Consider the following 18,299-nt stretch of genomic DNA (forward strand, 5'->3'; position numbering starts at 1 on the left):
AAGTGAAAAACGAACAAAATCCATGGTGGAATTATCCCTGATTGATTTCCATGCATATTGATTGTCATATCCCTTGTCATTCACCATCTCTTTATGTGAAATCAAGCTTTCTGAGTTGGCAGTTTAGTTGTGTTTTTTTGAGCTAGGACCCTCAACCTAACCCAGGAAATAATTTTGTTTAAATTGAATTGTTTTATATTGGCATTTTTCACTTTTATTGTTGGAAAGTGTAATGTATTTCCATTGACCTGTCATGTTGGTGTCAACATATGTCTTATCATTGCTTTCTTTGAATCTACTTATGAAAAACATAACTATTAATGCTTTATTGACATGAATATTCTTTTATTGACATCCTCTTTCTTCTTTTTTCTTTTTTGTTTTCTTTATCCCCATTTTTACATTTTGGACATCTTTATTACCTTTTTCTGTCTTTGATTTCTGTCCATTCCATTATGAAGTGACAATGATTTGTTAACTCAAACTAGAACAATTGCAATGTCATTGGTGAAATGTGCCAGCAGTGACACTCAGGACCAGTACAAGCTGGTCAAAGATATATCTTTCTGAAAACCACTTGTATTCAAACAGACTAAAAGAGAACCAACAATTTTATAATATATTAAATTGAAAAAGAATTTATGCTATTATGTATTCTGAAAGGGTATTAGGAACCCTGTACACTTCTTGATCAGCTGCTGTGGTAATACACTGCCATAAAGCAGAGTGGGTGCACTTGGATTTCCAAAAATTCCTCATACTTTGTGCTCAAGGGCTTATTTGAGTATTGACCCTTTGAAGGTCAGAATTTTCGAATGCAGTTTTACCTTTTTAGCTACTTTTTGATGGAAAATACAAAAATTGTTTAATAATAAGTTAATCTTTGGTTTCACAATGTGTTGGCACAGACTTTTTTCCCCATTGGCCCACTCTTTGCCTACTAGCTCCTTTACTGATTTTTTACTATGTTTTAAAATAGTTTATAACCCAGATTGGCCATCATCTTATGCTTTAGCGCCTTGATTTTCCAGTTCCCCTTAGCCCTCTTCTGTGATAGCACAACTTCAAGGCCTACCTCACTCTGACTTTTATTTTCATTTCTGTACCCTTAGAGAAAAGCTTGGGTCTCCCATCTCTCCATCTTAATATTTTAAATTTAAATTTAGATTTAGAGATAACTTGAATGTTACACTTACTCTCTTTTTTTTGGAAGTGGCCTTTATACTTTTGAAATGTGTGAGGGTTGCCCCATTGGCATGGTTTTAAGGAAGAAAAGAAGAGGTAATTTTTTTGGTTAGTTGAATAGAAATTTCTCTTTTGATTCCCTGCAAGGACTTAATGTCCCTTGAATACTTGGGAGATGTTTTCTTATAAAAGTAGTGACGTTAAATCTAAGAAATCCTAGATGGCCATAGGAGGCAGGGAGTGGAGCTAAGCACAGGGAGAAGCAATGACTTACAAATAAAAGCAGAAAGAAAGAAATTCACATTTTAAGCTACTTTAAAAAATTCAGTGATGAGGAACAAAAATGATCTCTAGAGAATGTTGCCAACTAGTAATAAATTCTTTTGAATCTTAAAACACACATATACACACTCACAGAACATTGGCATAATTTAGTAAATGTATAAAGATTCTATAGGGAGGACTTGACTGTTATTTGAAGTAACTGCAGGTCTTTGCTCTTGGCCTTGTAGCACACTTGATTCCTAGCATACACATCCTAGCATAATATATAACAATGTGGCTTCTTCACCTAGTGTAGACATAAGTACTATACTTTTCATGGTTTCGTAAAAAGGCAGTAACACACATATTATACTTTGAAAGTTAACTCATTATGCTTTACATAAGTGGTAAAGGCTATATTGCTTTGCATTGTTAATTATGAACAAGAAATAAAGCACATTTGAAGATAGTATTCTGGGTATATTATGCGTTATATTGAAAAAAATCACAAAACAATTTCTAGACATTGTGTGGCTCTTTCACGTTTGAGTTTGTGAGTTTTCCCCCAAACTTTGTTTTCATTTAGAAATGTTTCTATTTCCCCATTTTTCTTTTATTTGTCTTCTTCACCCTTTTACACCCTAGTTCTAGCCTCAGTTTTACCCAAAGTTGATTTGAATTACACCAGATTGCAGCAAGCAGAGAAGGCGCAAATGGACACTGAAGATGAGGACAAGAAATATCTACAAGAATGCCAGAGTAAATTCGACGGTCTGCAGAAACAAATCTCCCAAAAGGAGAAACAGCTGTGAGTATATTTGGAAATAAATACCTGTATTAACATAATTTCCCCCTCTTCCCCCCCCCATTTTTTGGCACATAATGGTAGACAACCTATATTTTTATTTATTTAACGATGCTGGCTAGGTTGTGGAGTTCTCCTTCCAAGAAAAAAAAGAAAACTAGAAAGCATAATTGTGATAAAACTTATGTTTTTGCTCCCTTTATTGTTTATAGAGTACTTTCAACTGTCTTGCTATCTTCTTGCTCAAGGAGAGTTTTATTCTTTTTGCTGTTGTTCAGCATTAATCCGATGGCCATTATGTTTCTAGATACTGAGTATTATAGGCCTTTGTAACTCAAAGGAACTTACGTTATCAAAGAAAGTGATATTTTCTGAGAACATTTTTATTAGTACTTTGTATGATAGATCTATATATTACCAGCTAGGAAAGATGTCAGTATATGTCACTGAGTTGAAAAAAGCAAGTTGCAGACAGTATGCTAAGTATTATCCCATTTTTTATAAAATTAAAACTGTATATGTGTGTATTTACATATACATAGAAAAGAGTTTAAAGAATACAGATTCTGGAAAATGATTATCTCAAGGGAGTGATGGTAAATTGACAGGGGTATTTTACTTTTTACTTTATAAACATCAGTATTTTTTTCCCCAATAAATATGTACCACTTTGTTATTAAAGAAAACAGCAAAACAACAATAGAAAATAAAGAGTTATATATTGGGTTGGCCAAAAAGTTCATTCGTGTTTTTCTGTAAGATGTTCCAGAAAAACCCGAACGAACTTTTTGGCCAACCCAATATTATGTTTAACAGAACATTAACAAGATCACATACCATGTATGATGTGTAACTTGCTAAGCTACCTTTAAATCCATTGAGGTGTTTTTAAGTTCTTTTCTATTCTTGATGATTTTCTGTCTAGTAGTTCTATCAGTTATCAAGAGAGGATTTGTTGAAATATCCCAACTATAATTGTGGATTTGTATATTTCTACTTTTAGTTCTATCAGTTTTTGCTTCTTGTATTCTGAGTTCTGTTGTTTGGTGCCTACACATTTAAGATTGCTGTGTCTTCTTGGTGTATTGACCTTTCTATCATTATATAATGTGCCTTTTGTCTCTGGTAGTTTTATTTGCTCTGAAGTCTATTTTATCTCATATTAACATAGCCACTCCTGCTTTCTTCTGATTAATGTTTTCATGTAGTAAACAAAAGATTAATGTTTACATTTTCTATCTTTTTAATTTCAGCCTAATCTGTATCATTATATTTGAAGTAAGTTTCCTATAGTGCATGTTTTTTATCCATTCTGCCAATCTCTCTTTTAAGGATGTATTTAGCCTATTTACATTTAGTGTAATTGTTGATATATTAGAGCTTAAATCTGCTGTTTTATGTATTTTCATTCCTCTATTCTATTTTTCCTGTCTTCTCATGGGTTACTTGAACATTATTTAGAATTCGCTTTTGATTTATCTGAGTATTTTTTAGTGTATCTCTTTGTATAGATTTTTAAAAGTGGTTACTCTAGACATTGTATCATATATCTGCAACTTTTCACCACTGGTATCAACATTTTACTATATTGAGGGAAGTGTGGAAGCCTTACCCCACTTAGGTCTTTTTACGTTCTCTTTTTTACAATGTAATTTGCTTAAATATTTCCTCTATGTAATATTGAGAAGCACATCAATGATATAGTTTGTGCTTCAACCATTAAACATAATTTAGAAAACTCTCTATTGTTCTTTCTTCATTCCTGATGCTCCAAGTTTCCTTTTTTGTGTCTGAAGAACTTCATTTAGCCATTCTTCTAAGGTAGGTCTGTTGGCAACAAATTCCCTTAGTTCTCTTTCATGTCGTGATTTCACCTTTATTTCTGAAGGATATTTTCAGAATATCCTTAAAATTCTGAGTTGACAGTTCTTTTCTTTTAGCATTTGAAAAGTGTTGTGCCACTTTCTTTTGGTCTTCGTAGTTTCTGATGAAAGGTAGACTGTCATTTGAATCATTGTCCTCTAGTTACCCTCAAGATTCTTTCTTTGGATTTATCCTTTTTTGCCTTTGGTCAGCTTCTTGGATCATTAGGCTTATCTTTGCCAAATCTGGAAAAATTTCAGCCATTATTTCTTCAGATATTTTTTTTCAGTTCCACCTGCTTTCTCCTCGCCTTCTGGGACTCTGATATAATGAATGTTAGATCTTTTTATTAATAGTCCCACAGGACCCTGACACTATTTTTATTTTTTTCAGTCAGTTTTCTTTCTGTTGTTCAGATCGGGTAATCTCTGTTGTTCTGTTTTGAAATTCATGCATTCTTTCCTCATCATCTTCATTCTCCTATTGAGACCATTCAGTGAGATTATTTTATTTTTCAGTTCTAAGATTTCCGTTTGACTCTTCTTCCCTTCCAAAATTTCCTTTCTTCCTTTCAAAACTTCCTATTCATTAATTTGTTTCAAGCATATTCTTTTTTTTTCAGAGGAAGTAAAATATAAACTGTATTTTAAATGATACCCAGGAGTCTAAGTCACTATCTGGGCAGGAGAGGGAATTTCCAGGTAGAGGAAATGACATTTTGGGAGTTTTTTTGTTTTGTTGTTTTAATTGAACTATAGTTGATTTACAGTGTTGTGTTAGTTTCAGGGGTACAGCAAAGTGATTCAGTTATACATACATCTATATATTTTTTCAGATTATTTTCCCTTATAGGTTATTACAAAATATTGAGTATACTTCCCTGTGCTAGACAGTGGGACCTGTTGGTTATCTATTTTATATATAGTAGTGTGTATATGTTAATCCCAAACTCCCCCCTTTCCCCTTTGGTAACCATAAGTTTGTTTTCTATGTCTGTGGCTCTATTTCCGTTTTGTAAATAAGTTCATTTATCTCATTTTTTTTTAGATTCTACATGTAAGTGATATCATATGATATTTGTCTTTCTCTGTCTGACTTACTTCACTTAGTATGATAATCTCTAGGTCCGTCCGTGTTGCTGCAAATGGCATTTTATGGCTGACTGATATTCCATTGTATAAATATAACACATCTTTATTTAGTCATCTGTCGATGGACATTTAGGTTGCTTCCATGTCTTGGCTATTGTAAATAGTGCTACAGTGAACATTGGGGTGCATGTATCTTTTCGGATTACTGTTTTCTGCAGGTATATGCCCAGGAGTGGGATTGCAGGATCGTGTGGTAGCTCTATTTTTAGTTTTTAAAGGAACCTCCGTACTGTTCTCCATAGTGGTTTTACCAATTTACATACCCACCAACAGTGTAGGAGGGTTCCTCAAGCATTTTCTTAATTGGTCATGGGAACATTTTTATGATGGCTGCTTTAAAATTCTTGTTAGTTAAATCCAGCATCTTGAATTATCTGACATGTTGCCATCTGTTGATTTTTCCTGGAATCTGTTGACTTGGAATCTGTTGGAATCTGTTGATTTTTCCTGGGTCTTGGTATGACAGATATTTTTCAGTTGCATTCTGGACATTTTGGGAACTATGTTATGAGACTGCATCTTACTTAAATCTTATGTTTTAGCAGTCCTATACTGAAACCACACCAGCAGGGGAACGTGGACACTGACTCTTCATACCAAGTGGGGGTAGAAGCCCAGGACCATCCTGGATGGAATGGAGAAGGGTGCCTAACTAGTGGGCAGGGATTGAAATCTGTGCTTTCCACTCAGTCTCCATTGACACTGTGGAGAGGGAGAGTGGTGCCTTGTTACCATCAAGTGGGAGTGGAGTCCATGCTTCCCTCTTGGTCTCTGCTGACACCATCCTGGAGGGGAGTGAGAGAGGTACCTCACTAACCCCAGGCCAGGGTAGAAATCTAGGCTCCCCACTTGGCGTTTGCTGACACTGTGGGGACGGTGAGAAATGCCTTGTTACTGATGCATAAGGATAAAGGTCCAGGCTCTCCATGTGACTTCCACTAATACCGTAGAGGTGGTGGGGAGAGATACGTCATTACTGCTGGGTGGTGGTAAAAAAAGTCCAGGCTCCGCACTTGGCTCTTTCTCTGATACTACAACAGTGGGAATTGGGAGGCATGCCTCATTATTGCCAGGTGAGGGTAGAAACTAGGCTTCCTGTTTGGCTTTTGCTGACAGTGGTTGGGGTGGGCATGGTTTTTTCCTCTGGTGTTTTTTTTTGGAATAGGGCATTTATCGTTGAAAAGGTTTCTATCACGCTAGGCTGCTTCTTCCTAGCTCTTTGACAGGAGAGAGTAGGCTTTTCTTGGGGCTTTTTTTGTCTGTGCCCATTGCTGTTTGTGGGTTGTGGGCTTCTTCAACATCCAGTTGGAGCTATAAAGAAGGCAAAAAGAAGCCTCAGGGAACTCATCACCATGTTATTCCTTGAATTCTGGCATTCCTAGCTGGTCTGCTTTCTTCTCTCCCCCTTTCAGAATATTCTTATGTTTGTTTATATATAATGTCTAGGGATTTTAACTGTACTTAGTTGGAGGGATAGGTAGAAATGTGTTTACTCCACCTTGTTCAGAACCGAATTAAGTTCCTTTTAAATCTGCCACAAAAATAACATTTTGAGAAATTGGTATATAGAATAAGGCTTTAGGCCAGGGAGTATTACCTTGGTTGGAAACTTACGTCATTTGTAAATTGTGAAACTAAAACTCACACACGCCCCCCCCCACTCCCCCCCCCCCCCCCCCCCCCCCCCCCCGCCCCAGAAAAAACCCACCACTCGGCAAACAAACATTTTCTCTTAAAGACTTTCACAGAAGCGCTTTCAGGACTCCCTTGGCAACAGAAATCACAAAGAACATTTAAGTCATCAAGTTTATTAATGGTGCCAAGGGTTTTGTTGTTTAAGTCCCTGTACCCTGCGAAATGGAAAAATGTGAAAAGCAAGACTGGGACACTTTGCCAGTCAATAGAATACAATCTTGAAACTTCAGTACTCCGTGTTACTGAATCACTTTTCTAGAGTTTGACAAAAGGGTAAGTAAGGCAAGTCTGATATTAATTCTACAATGTTGCCTTTATTTGATCCCTGCCCAAAGGATGACCCAAATAATGCTCCAGGGACCTGGTCCTTCCCTGTAGGGCTAACCTACTCAGTAGGTCTTGGGTACAGATATGGAGAGAAGATGTTTGTCCCTGCTGAAACTGTGAAAGTAACTTCATTTCTCATTGGGTGCCGTTTTAGTAGAGCATAAACATGTTAACAATTTGGAGATCAAGGGGATCCCTGATGTCTCAGAAAAATTGGAACTGTTTCTGTAGAAATAGGCAATTGGGACTTTGTTCAAGAAAAACAAATTCCATTTTTTCACCTAAAATGGAAATAACTTTTTTTGGTTTCTGATTATGAAAACATTACATCCTGTTGACCAAATGTAAGAAAATATGGGGAAAAGTGCAGAAAATAAAAATGGGATATACCTTTTTTTTTTTTGGCTGCGCTCGTGGCATGAGGGAACCTTGGTTCCCCAACCAGGGATCAAACCCAAGCCCCCTGCAGTGGAAGCACGGTGTCCTAACCACTGGACCGCCAGGGAATTCCCTGGATATACCTTTTTCTAACATTTTGATGAACATTCTTTTTGGGTATGCATAGATATTTTTTGCTTTTTATCAGTAGAAAGAGGATCATGCTACATGCTCTTTAGTATCTTGTTTATTGTATTTACTACATTATGGACATTGTATCATATCAGTTACTGTAGGTCTACAGTATCGTATCTCAGTTAACCTAAAGGAATCATTTAGCCTGAAAAATTGTGCTTTATTGTTTGAGTTTGCATATCTTTGATTACTAGTAATAGCCTTTTGTATTTCTTTATTTTGTGAATTTCCAGTTCATAGCCTCTAGTTTTTCCTCTGTGGTGTTCAGTTTCTTAATATTTATTTATATAAGAGCTCTTTATGTGTTTACTGTGGGTTTTTCACATACAGTGAAAATGTTTTCTAAGTTTATAGTTTTTTTGTGTGTGTTTTTAAAAAATTAATTAATTTATTTTTGGCTGCGTTGGGTCTTAGTTGCTGCTCACGGGCTTTCTCTAGTTGTGGCTAGTGGGGGCTACTCCTCTTTGCGGTGTGCGGGCTTCTCATTGCGGTGGCTTCTCTTGTTGTGGAGCACGGGCTCTAGGCGCGCAGGCTTCAGTAGTTGTGGCTCGCGGGCTCTAGAGCGCAGGCTCAATAGTTGTGGCGCACAGGCTTAGTTGCTCCGCAGCATGTGGGATCTTCCCGGACCAGGGCTTGAACCCGTGTCCCTTGTATTGGCAGGCGGATTCTTAACCACTGCGCCACCAGGGAAGCCCTATAGTTTATTTTTAAACTTTGTTCATAGTGGTTTTTTTCATTTAGGCGTTTTACATTTTTATATAGTTCTGTTTTCCCTTTTTTTTCCCTTCATGGTTTCTGCCCTTGGTGGTCAACATGTGTTTTGACAATATATTTAAAATAACTTAAAAACAAAATTTTTCCTTTGCTTTTTCACTCAGTTTTTTCTGATTCTTGATGATGCAGCCACTCAACAATGCACTCACTCTGTACTTTGCTTACTTCAGTGTTAGTAGCATATACCTGTCCCTCTGTATCCCTTTTAAATTTGTGGTGAAATGGTATTTATCAACAACTTGTAAATTCCATTTTGAGGTATCTTGTCTCTTCAACCTTAATTATAAAATCTAAAATTGCTTCACTGAAAATAATTTGGCTGTAGATGGAAATGCTAACTTTATGAGGAAACAAAAGTAATCATTAACAAAAAATTAATATAATGTAATACGGTGATATTCTCAATATTATGACATAACATTATAATTTAAAATGTATAGTATTAGGAACTATTGCATTATTAGTATATACCTCACCTGTTACAACTACTTATGAGCAATAATTATTGGAATTATTTTGGGGGAGTTTCCTAAAATGTAAGAAGTTGACTACTTTTGTTTTTCCAGCTAGCACCTGTTGTTTGAATGATGAAATAGAGCTTCCAAATGTGAGCTGGCATTTTCAGGCAGTGTGGATTTTCCTCTAGTGTCTCCCTGGTCTTAGCTCTGTACTGTAATGGGTCAGCTTCCAACAGTAATCTGCAAAGTAGCACTTGGCACCAGGGCTGATTTTTCTGTTTCTGATGTTGAATTGATTTCGTGGTTGCTGTAATCCTTATATCAGAACAATACTTTTCATTAGTTTGTGGTAAAAATTTTCTCATGGCCCAGAACATGGTTCCATTTCTAAGATATAACCAGTCTTACTAGTATGGTGTGCCCTTCCAGGCATTTTCCATGCTTATACAGCATTTATGTATACAGAGTTAATAAATGACAAATTGTCATTTAGCAAGAGGTTTTTGTGATTGACAAATTAACTGAGACTTTGAGATCTGAAAACCCTGTGCTACTGAACTTGTTTTCTAAAAAATATTTGTGAAAGAAACTACCTGAAGAATTGCATTACAAAGGTGAAAGTAATCAACCAAAGAGATGCTGTTAATGAAGAATGCATACAACCGTCATGTGAGAAATAACACTGAACTTCTCTGTATTATTTGTCATTCAAGGGTGCAACTGGAAACCGATCTGAAGATTGAGAAGGAATGGAGGCAAACTTTGCAAGAAGATCTTCAAAAGGAGAAGGACACCTTATCTCATCTTAGAAATGAGACCCAACAAATCATTAGTCTTAAAAAAGTAAATAATGGTGGTAAAACTTTAAAAATTCTATCTTGATGACAGTTAAGTTATTTAAAAAGAGAATCAAATAATAATTTACATTTATACCAAGGAAACAGAGTATACTGGTCATCTTTAAAAATATCAGTAAGGAGATTAAATGAATGGAAAATAGCTGATAGTTGATAGAGCAGCTTTTTGGTTTTTTTTAGAGCAGCTATTTTTTATGAAAAGCTGAAGGATACATTCCTATCCTTTAATTGCATGTATGCAGTGTGGAGTTTGTTTCTTTTAAATTGCATTTTCTGTCTTTTATTGTTTTGAAGGAGTTCCTTCACCTCCAGGATGAAAATCACCAGTTGAAAAAAATATATCACGAACAGGAGCAAGCTCTTCAAGAACTTGGCAACAAACTTAGCGAGTAATTTCTCTTTTTTCCTCCAACTAAGTAGTCATTGACTCTTATTAAGTTATGAGTGTGCCAAACCAAGTAGACAGAAAAGTTTAAATATAAAATAGAAAGATATGAACTATTAAAAACAAAGCCAAACAAAAACTTTAAAGATTAACAAATAAGGGTGTGGATTGGAGAGATTTTTTTTAAAGTTATGTTCATTATAGTAAGTGTTAGCTCTAAACATTTTCCAGTAGATGAAATCTAAGACTCTTGTTTAATTTCTTCCAATCAGAGAATTCAGAAGTTCATTTAATATATTTTTCTCAGAACAAAAGTCAAATTTTCGAAATATCTGGAGAGATCTTTTTCAGACTGTTCTGAGAAGGAGCCAGCATTGTGAAAAGTGAATGGTGTTTGATGCCGTCTGGAGTTGAGGCTTGACTTCATACAGTGTGGTTAGTTCTGTCACAATGAAGTGTTACTGGGTTTCTATGAAGACAAGAAGGAGAAACGGCGTTCTGTCTTTCTCACATTTTCCTCCTTGTTCCACATGGTCTGTGTTTTGGATTAGCTTCATCTTTGTGCCCTGATTGAACATATTGTCAACTATCTAGGGTAAACGCTGGAGGGTTTAATTTAGTATTGAATGTACCACTGTCACATTAAAAAAAAAATAGTGTCATTTTTTTTAATACAGAAAAGTAAAAGAAAGCCACAATGACCCATAAGCCTATCACCTATATAAATCCCTTTGATGTTTTATATGGTTAGAAAATTCAAAGAGCACCAAAAGGGGACTTCCCTGGCGGTCCAGTGGTTAAGACTCTGTGCTTCCAATGCAGGGGACGCGGGTACGATCCCTGGTCAGGGAACTAAGATCCCGCATGCCATGAGCAGCGCGGCCAAAAAAAGACAAAGAGCACCAAAAGGTATAAAATAAACATTTGCCTCCCTCCTCCCAAGTATCAATCCCCAAAGTTAGCGAACCTCAGAACAAATCTATATATGAGGATTTCATTATATATATGGATATGATTAGCTGTATATATATGTCATATATATCTTTTGTAATCATTAAACTGAATAGAAATCATACTGGAATGGAGACTTAATTGCTAAAGTTGGGATTCCATTAGGAAGTCTTGAGAACAATTACCAAGGGCATAGTAAAGAGTAGTTCCCTAGGACTTCCCTGGTAGTCCAGTGGTAAAGACTCTGTGCTTCCAGTGCAGGGGACACGGGTATGATCCCTGGTCAGGGGACTAAGATCCCGCATGCTGTGAGGCGCAGCCAAAAAAAAAAAAAAGAGTAGTTCCCTAAAACCACAAAAGGAAATACCAGCTCTCAAAAAGATAAAGATGTTTTTGTTTCTACAAAGCACAATTTGCATTGTGATATCAATAAGCAAGATTTTATTCTAATCTGGCATCCATTCATTGATCATTTTGAGCCAGACCAGGTGCTCATTTTCCATTTATTCATCCAACAAATACTATGTGCCAGGCACTATTCTAAGTGCTAGGGACTCAACAGTGAACAATCCCCACAACAAAAAATATATGTACATTTATTTAAGATCATAAAGGTTTAATATTAAAACAGGTTAGAATAGTAAAACAAGGAATGTGTATTACTTTTCACCCATCTCCCACTCAATACTAGAGACTTTATAGTTGTGTTAAAGGCATGATCATTTAGATGTCCAGATAGCTGAATTCAGAATTTCGTTGTTTTCCTTTTTCCTTTATTCTGGTTCATTGGTTCTCAAATTATAGTTTGCATGAAAATTACTGCTCAATGTTATTTTGAGCAGTAATTTTCAAGGGTTTTTTTGACTACTAAATTTTTCCCTTGTATACTGACTGCATACCTAATCCCTGTGTAACTGCACTGTATGCATATTCTTTTGAAGTTTGCTGGTTTGTGTGTGTGTGTGTGTGTGTGTGTGTGTGGTAGGTTTTTTTTGTTTGTTTGTTTTTTACTTAAGAATATGAGTTAAAAAAAAAGAATGAGTTAGAGGTTTTTTCATATCATTACATAAAGATATTCCATAGGATGAATGTGCTTTAATTGACATTGTTTATAATTTTTTTCTTTTATAACATGCTTCTGTGTCCTTGTACGTGTGTGTTGATATATCTTGATATACCTTCTTTTTTAAAATATTTATTTATTTATTTTATTTTTGTCTGTGTTGGGTCTTAGTTGCGGCAGGCAGGATCTTCGTTGCGGCATGCGGGATACTCTGCTGTGGTGCATGGGCTCCTCATTGCAGCATGCGGGCTTCTCTCTAGTTGTGGCACATGGTCTCAGTAGTTGCAGTGCACGGGCTCTCTAGTTGTGGCGTGCAGGCTTCAGAGCGTGTGGGCTCTGTAGTTGCAGCATGTGGGCTCTCTAGTTGTGGCCCACGTGCTCAGTAGTTGCGTCGTGAGGGCTTAGTTGCCCCACAGCATGTGGGATCTTAGTTCCCCGACCAGGGATTGAACCCATGTCCCCTGCATTGGAAGGCGGATTCTTAACCACTGGACCACCAGGAAAGTCCCTTGATATACTTTAATGTGTATATCTGAAGAGTAAGTTCCTAGAGGTGATCGCTGGCCAAAAGAATTTAGATTTTTTGATTATAGCGATGGATGGTAACTAGACTTTTGGTGGTGATCACTCTGGAGTGTGTACAGGTTTTGAAATATAATGCTATATACCTGAGACTTACATAATAAAAACATAAAAATAAATTTAAAAAGGGGCTTCCCTGATGGCGCAGTGGTTTAAGAATCCGCCTGCCAATGCAGTAGACACGGGTTCAAGCCCTGGTCCTGGAAGATCCTACATGCCATGGAGCAACTAAGCCTGTATGCCACAACTACTGAGCCTGCGCTCTAGAGCCCATGAGCCACAGCTACTGAAGCCCGCGTGCCTAGAGCCTGTGCTCCACAACAAGAGAAGCCACCGCAATGAGAAGCCCGCGCACCGCAACTAGAGAAAGCCGCGCACAGCAACAAAGACCCAATGCAGCCATAAATAAATAAATAAATAAATAAATTTATTTTTTAAAAATAAATTAATTAATTAAAAAAGATTTTGTTAGTGCCAGATTACCTACCGTCTCTGATGTTAGACCCCCTCCAGTAGTAGGAGAGAGTGCCTGTTTTTGCCAGTCTGACAGGTGAAAATCTTAAGTGTTTTGATTTGTATTTCTTTAACTATGAACAGGGTTAAGCATCTAAATTTGTGTTCCATTTGTATTTGTATTTTATTTTCTGTAAAGTGCCTGTTCGTATCCTTTGCACATTTTTTGTTTTTGGTTGATTGTTCATCTTTTTCTTATGGGGTCTTTGTAAATTATTTGTTGTACAAGTGTACATCTTTTTTTCCCAGTTTGTCTGTTGTCTTTTAGCTTCATTTATATATATATATATTTTTTAAAATTAATTAATTTATTATTTGGCTGCGTTGGGTCTTCGTTGCTGCGTGCGGGCTTTCTCTAGTTGCAGCGAGTGGGGGCTACTCATCGTTGTGGTGCGCGGGCTTCTCATTGTGGTGGCTTCTCTTGTTGCGGAGCACGGGCTCTAGGTGCATGGGCTTCAGTAGTTGTGGTTTGCGGGCTCTAGACTGCAGGCTCAGTAGTTGTTGCGCATGGGCTTAGTTGCTCCACGGCATGTGGGATCTTCCTGGACCAGGGCTCAAACCCATGTCCCCTGAATTGGCAGGCAGATTCTTAACCACTGTGCCATCAGGGAAGCCCTAGTTTCATTTTTGATATGTATGTTTTTTTCTTGCTGATGTTTGAATTTTTATGTTTCAGATTTGTTAGCTTTCCTTTACTGTTTCTGAAACCATAGTCTCTAAGACATGGATAGGGCCACTTTTGAGTCAGAACGTATTTTATCCTTCCTCAACTCTGGTTCTCTTCTGTTGTGATAAGAATTTAATCAGGGCTGGAGAAGAGACCATTGGCCCCTAAGAGTATTTGTACCTGCTTATCTGCTGAAACACTTTTGGCCTTCCTCTTTATCCTCCTACTCCTATGACTGTTATCAGGTTGAAATTAAGCAAAAACAAATTCTTCCCTAATACACAGAATGATGTTCTCTTTAATTTTTTTGCCACACGGCCGCATGTGGGATCTTAGTTCCCTGACCAGGGATCGAACCTGCACCCCCCTGAAGTGGAAGCGCAGAGTCTTAACCACTGGACCACTCCCAGGGAAGTCCCTGATGATCTCTTTAAAAATTTGTTGTGTGCACATTTCATTGTCTTTTTTCTTTATGTCAAGAGAAAAGATATTTCTGAGGTGCTAAATAAACCTTTGGAGGTAAATTAGCAGCATGACTAATTTAGCCATTGCTGTGAGTCACCTTCAGACAAGAATAAAAAAGAAAAATTTGTTGATGATGAGGGACAGAGTTTGGACCAATACTTCAACCTTTGCTCCTAATTTACCAGAACTGGCTTTATGTAGACCATTTGGGTGTTATTTAAAATGGGGTTGGAATTTCCTGGTGGTCCAGTGGTTAGGACTCCACATTTCCACTGCTGTGGGCACGGGTTCCATCCCTGGTCAGGGAAATAAGATCCTGCATGCCACACGGTGCAGTCAAAAAAAAATTTTTTTTTAAATAAAATGGGGTTGGGAGGCAGAAGGTCATACAGAATAATATGAAACATTTAATTTTGTTAAAAGGGAAAACTAATATTTCAGAAAATAGTTTTTAAGCTTACCATTCAAGATCTGTATTTTCAAGCAATGACTAGGAACTTCCATGGTGGTGCAGTGGTTAAGACTCGGCACTCCCAATGCAGGGAGCTCAGGTTCGATCCCTGGTCAGGGAACTAGATCCCACCTGCATGCCACAACTGAGATTTCGCATGCCACAACTAAGGAGCCTGCTGGCCACAACTAAGGAGCACATGTGCTGCAACCAAGGCCTGGCACAACGAAATAAATAAAATGAATAAATAAAACAAATATTTTTAAAAAATCTGTGACTAAATTTAAAAATTAGTATTCATTAATATCACTCACAGGATAAAGTATCCCTCCTACGGTTTATCAGCTGTGTGACTTAGGGCTGTTTATTTAACCGCTTTTGGCCCATTTCTCCATTTGTAAATTGGAGAGTTATAAAATCCGTATAGGGTTCTTTTTCTGATTAACAGAATAAGTATGGGAAGGCACCTAGCACAGTGCCTTTCCTCATCGCAAGCAGAATATCAGTTTTCGTGTCTGTAAGATGAGCAGGATGGATCTGAAAGTTACTTTCCTGTGCTTACTTTCTGAACCAGCAATTTTAAATGTAAATGATTAATTTTAATTAGAAAAATACTTTTAGTAAATATTTACTCTTAATTGGTTTCTTATTGAAGGATTCTTATAAAGAGAAATTTTGGTAGATTTTAAAAGGCTTTATTTTTTTATTTTATTTTTTTATAAGAGCACTTTTTTTTTTTGGTTCCGTTGGGTCTTCGTTGCTCTGCACGGGCTTTCTCTAGTTGCGTCGCGTGGGGTCTGCTCTTCATTGCCGTGCGTGGGCTTCTCATTGCAGTGGCTTCTGTTGTTGTGGAGCACGGGCTCTAGGCGCACGGGCTTCAGTAGTTGCGGCGCGCAGGCTCTAGAGCGCAGGCTCAGTAGTTGTGGCTCACGGGCTTAGTTGCTCCGTGGCATGTGGAATCTTCCCGGACCAGGTCTTGAACCCATGTCCCAAGAATTGGCAGGTGGATTCTTAACCACTGCGCCACCAGGGAAGTCCCTTAAAAGGCTTTAAATGTTAATTATTATTCTGAATAAGTTATAATTGTAGTAGATAGACTATCTAATTTGAGGATTAAAGAAATGAAATAAACTTGAACTGTTCATATTTGAAGAAAACATGGAACATATGAAATATTAGGATGAAATATTCAAGTAAGAAAATCTAGACTAATCTGTGTCATAATGACTGACAGTTTAGAATACCTGAAGGAGGAAAACCAGCTTTTCCCTTATCCTCATTGAGGCTTAAATTCCAAGGAGAAAAACTTTTAGTTTAAAAAGGAAATTACCAGGACTCTTCCAAATGTAGTATTCTGTAAATGCTATTCTTTCCATATAAAGAGACTTACAGATTTTTTTTCCTCAAAGGAGGGGTTTCAGGATTATCAGAGGCTTGTATAATTTATGGATGTTTTCCTATAGTGTCATAATTGTATCACATTTATTACATTCTCATGTTTTATTTTGACCCTTCTCTATGCTGTTTTCATGCTGTGGTCAAATACTTTCACAAACTTAAATACATATTTCTGAATAGAATTTAATTAAAATGAATAATATAGACATCTGTTCCTTGTCTAGGACAAGGAAAAGGTGTTCTTGTACATTGTGTTTATTGGAACTGTAACTGATACTCTTTTTCTTTAGGTACTTTGGCAATTCGCATCAGAAGGGGGCAAGCTTTTTAGAGTCCATATTTGTGAATAGAGGCATTTTAACCAGAAATATATCAACACCAGTAAATTTTCATATAGAAAGTATTTCTGTAGTGAATGCCATTAAGTAAGCTCTTTTATTCCTTACTCAGTTTTTCTATATAGCAGTTACTGTTTTGGCCAAAATTCCCACCAGCATCAATTTTCCTTGGATACATTTTGTAGATGTGAATTCAGCCAAGAAAATTTGATTACTCTGTTAATATTTTTATACTGTGTAATTTTACATTGATTATTCCCACTGTAAGAGTCATTATGCGCCAGATAAAAGACTAACACTTTGTTTCTATGTCTTGGAACAAAGAGCATTTGTAGGGCAAAGCAAGTTTCCTAATGTTCTGCTTCAGTAGCAGAGACTTTAGTATGTTATGTACCTTTTGATCCAGTAATTTCATTTCTAAGTTGTTATCCTAAGAAAAATAATACAAATGTTTTGGTCATTTCAACTTTAATGAACAATTTTGTGGTAAAGAAATTTGAAACAGATTGAAAGTTCAGCACTGGATGATTATATAAACTACATACTTCATATTCTTTTTCATGGTATACCATGTAACCATTTAATATAATGATGTGGCAGATAGTTAATAACAAGTCAGTAGCTCTAATCCTTTCAGGATATATTGTTAAGTCATGTAGGAAACTGTAAATAATTTTTCCATTTGAAATACACATACTCATTGATATTTAGAGATTATCATCTCTGGGTAGTGGGATCACAGATAATTAAATATTGTTACTTATAGTCTGTATGTTAACATGTATTTTCAAGAGGTGAAAACTATCACAATTATATCTTCCTTAATATTTCCACTCTCACTCTCACTTACCACTCTTTTGCATCTGCTAGAGAAATAGTGTTCATAATGGTTAACCTGTCGGCTTTGGGGTCTCAGGGGACCAGGGTTTGAATTCTGGCTTCCCCAGTTACCACCTGAACTTCAGCAGGCCTCACTTTTTTCATCTTTATAAGTGTTTTTGAAGACTAAATGACATTATGCATGCAAAGTTTATAGCATAGTGTCTGGTACATCATAAGCCTACAATAAATGATAGCTGTCATTAGTAGTCATAACCACATGAAAACACCAATATTCTTTCTTTTTTTTTTTAATTTATAAATTTATTTATTTATTTATTTATTTTAAAGGGGGAAGAGGAGGAAATGAGCTTTTTTTTTTTTTGATTGATTGATTGATTGATTGATTGCTATGTTGGGTCTTCGTTTCTGTGCGAGGGCTTTCTCTAGTTGCGGCAAGCGGGGGCCACTCTTCATCGCGGTGCGCGGGCCTCTCACTATCGTGGCTTCTCTTGTTGCGGAGCACAGGCTCCAGACGCGCAGGCTCAGTCGTTGTGGCTCACGGGCCTAGTTGCTCCGTGGCATGTGGGATCTTCCCAGACCAGGGCTCGAACCCGTGTCCCCTGCATTAGCAGGCAGATTCTCAACCACTGCGCCACCAGGGAAGCCCCTATAAATTTATTTATTTATTTTTGGCTGCATTGGGTCTTCGTTG

The 18,299-nt window shown here is 36.9% G+C and overlaps 1 protein-coding gene and 1 non-coding gene across 12 annotated transcripts in view; both read left to right on the top strand.

Moving 5' to 3' along the window:
* Nucleotides 1-18,299, top strand: part of RUFY2 (RUN and FYVE domain containing 2) — a 50,867-nt gene that overhangs the window by 23,784 nt on the left and 8,784 nt on the right. For 7 of the 11 annotated variants that reach the window (XM_036829190.1, XM_036829187.1, XM_036829186.1 and 4 more), the window contains 3 exons: nt 2,138-2,257; nt 9,809-9,938; nt 10,247-10,341. In XM_036829190.1, coding sequence (XP_036685085.1) covers nt 2,138-2,257; nt 9,809-9,938; nt 10,247-10,341 — 345 coding nt within the window. Of the gene's footprint in view, nt 1-461; nt 2,066-2,094; nt 2,258-3,507; nt 3,533-9,808; nt 9,939-10,246; nt 10,342-18,299 lie in introns of those variants that run through there. The other 4 variants (XM_036829191.1, XM_036829193.1, XR_005016871.1 and 1 more) reach the window with 3 other exon arrangements.
* LOC118883181 lies at nt 14,559-14,687 on the top strand. Its single transcript, XR_005016965.1, has one exon. It is a non-coding gene; the product is annotated as a small nucleolar RNA SNORA19 (small nucleolar RNA).

The sequence above is a fragment of the Balaenoptera musculus genome, chromosome 16 (genome assembly GCF_009873245.2).
Source record: "Balaenoptera musculus isolate JJ_BM4_2016_0621 chromosome 16, mBalMus1.pri.v3, whole genome shotgun sequence".
NCBI classification, from domain to species: domain Eukaryota; kingdom Metazoa; phylum Chordata; class Mammalia; order Artiodactyla; family Balaenopteridae; genus Balaenoptera; species Balaenoptera musculus.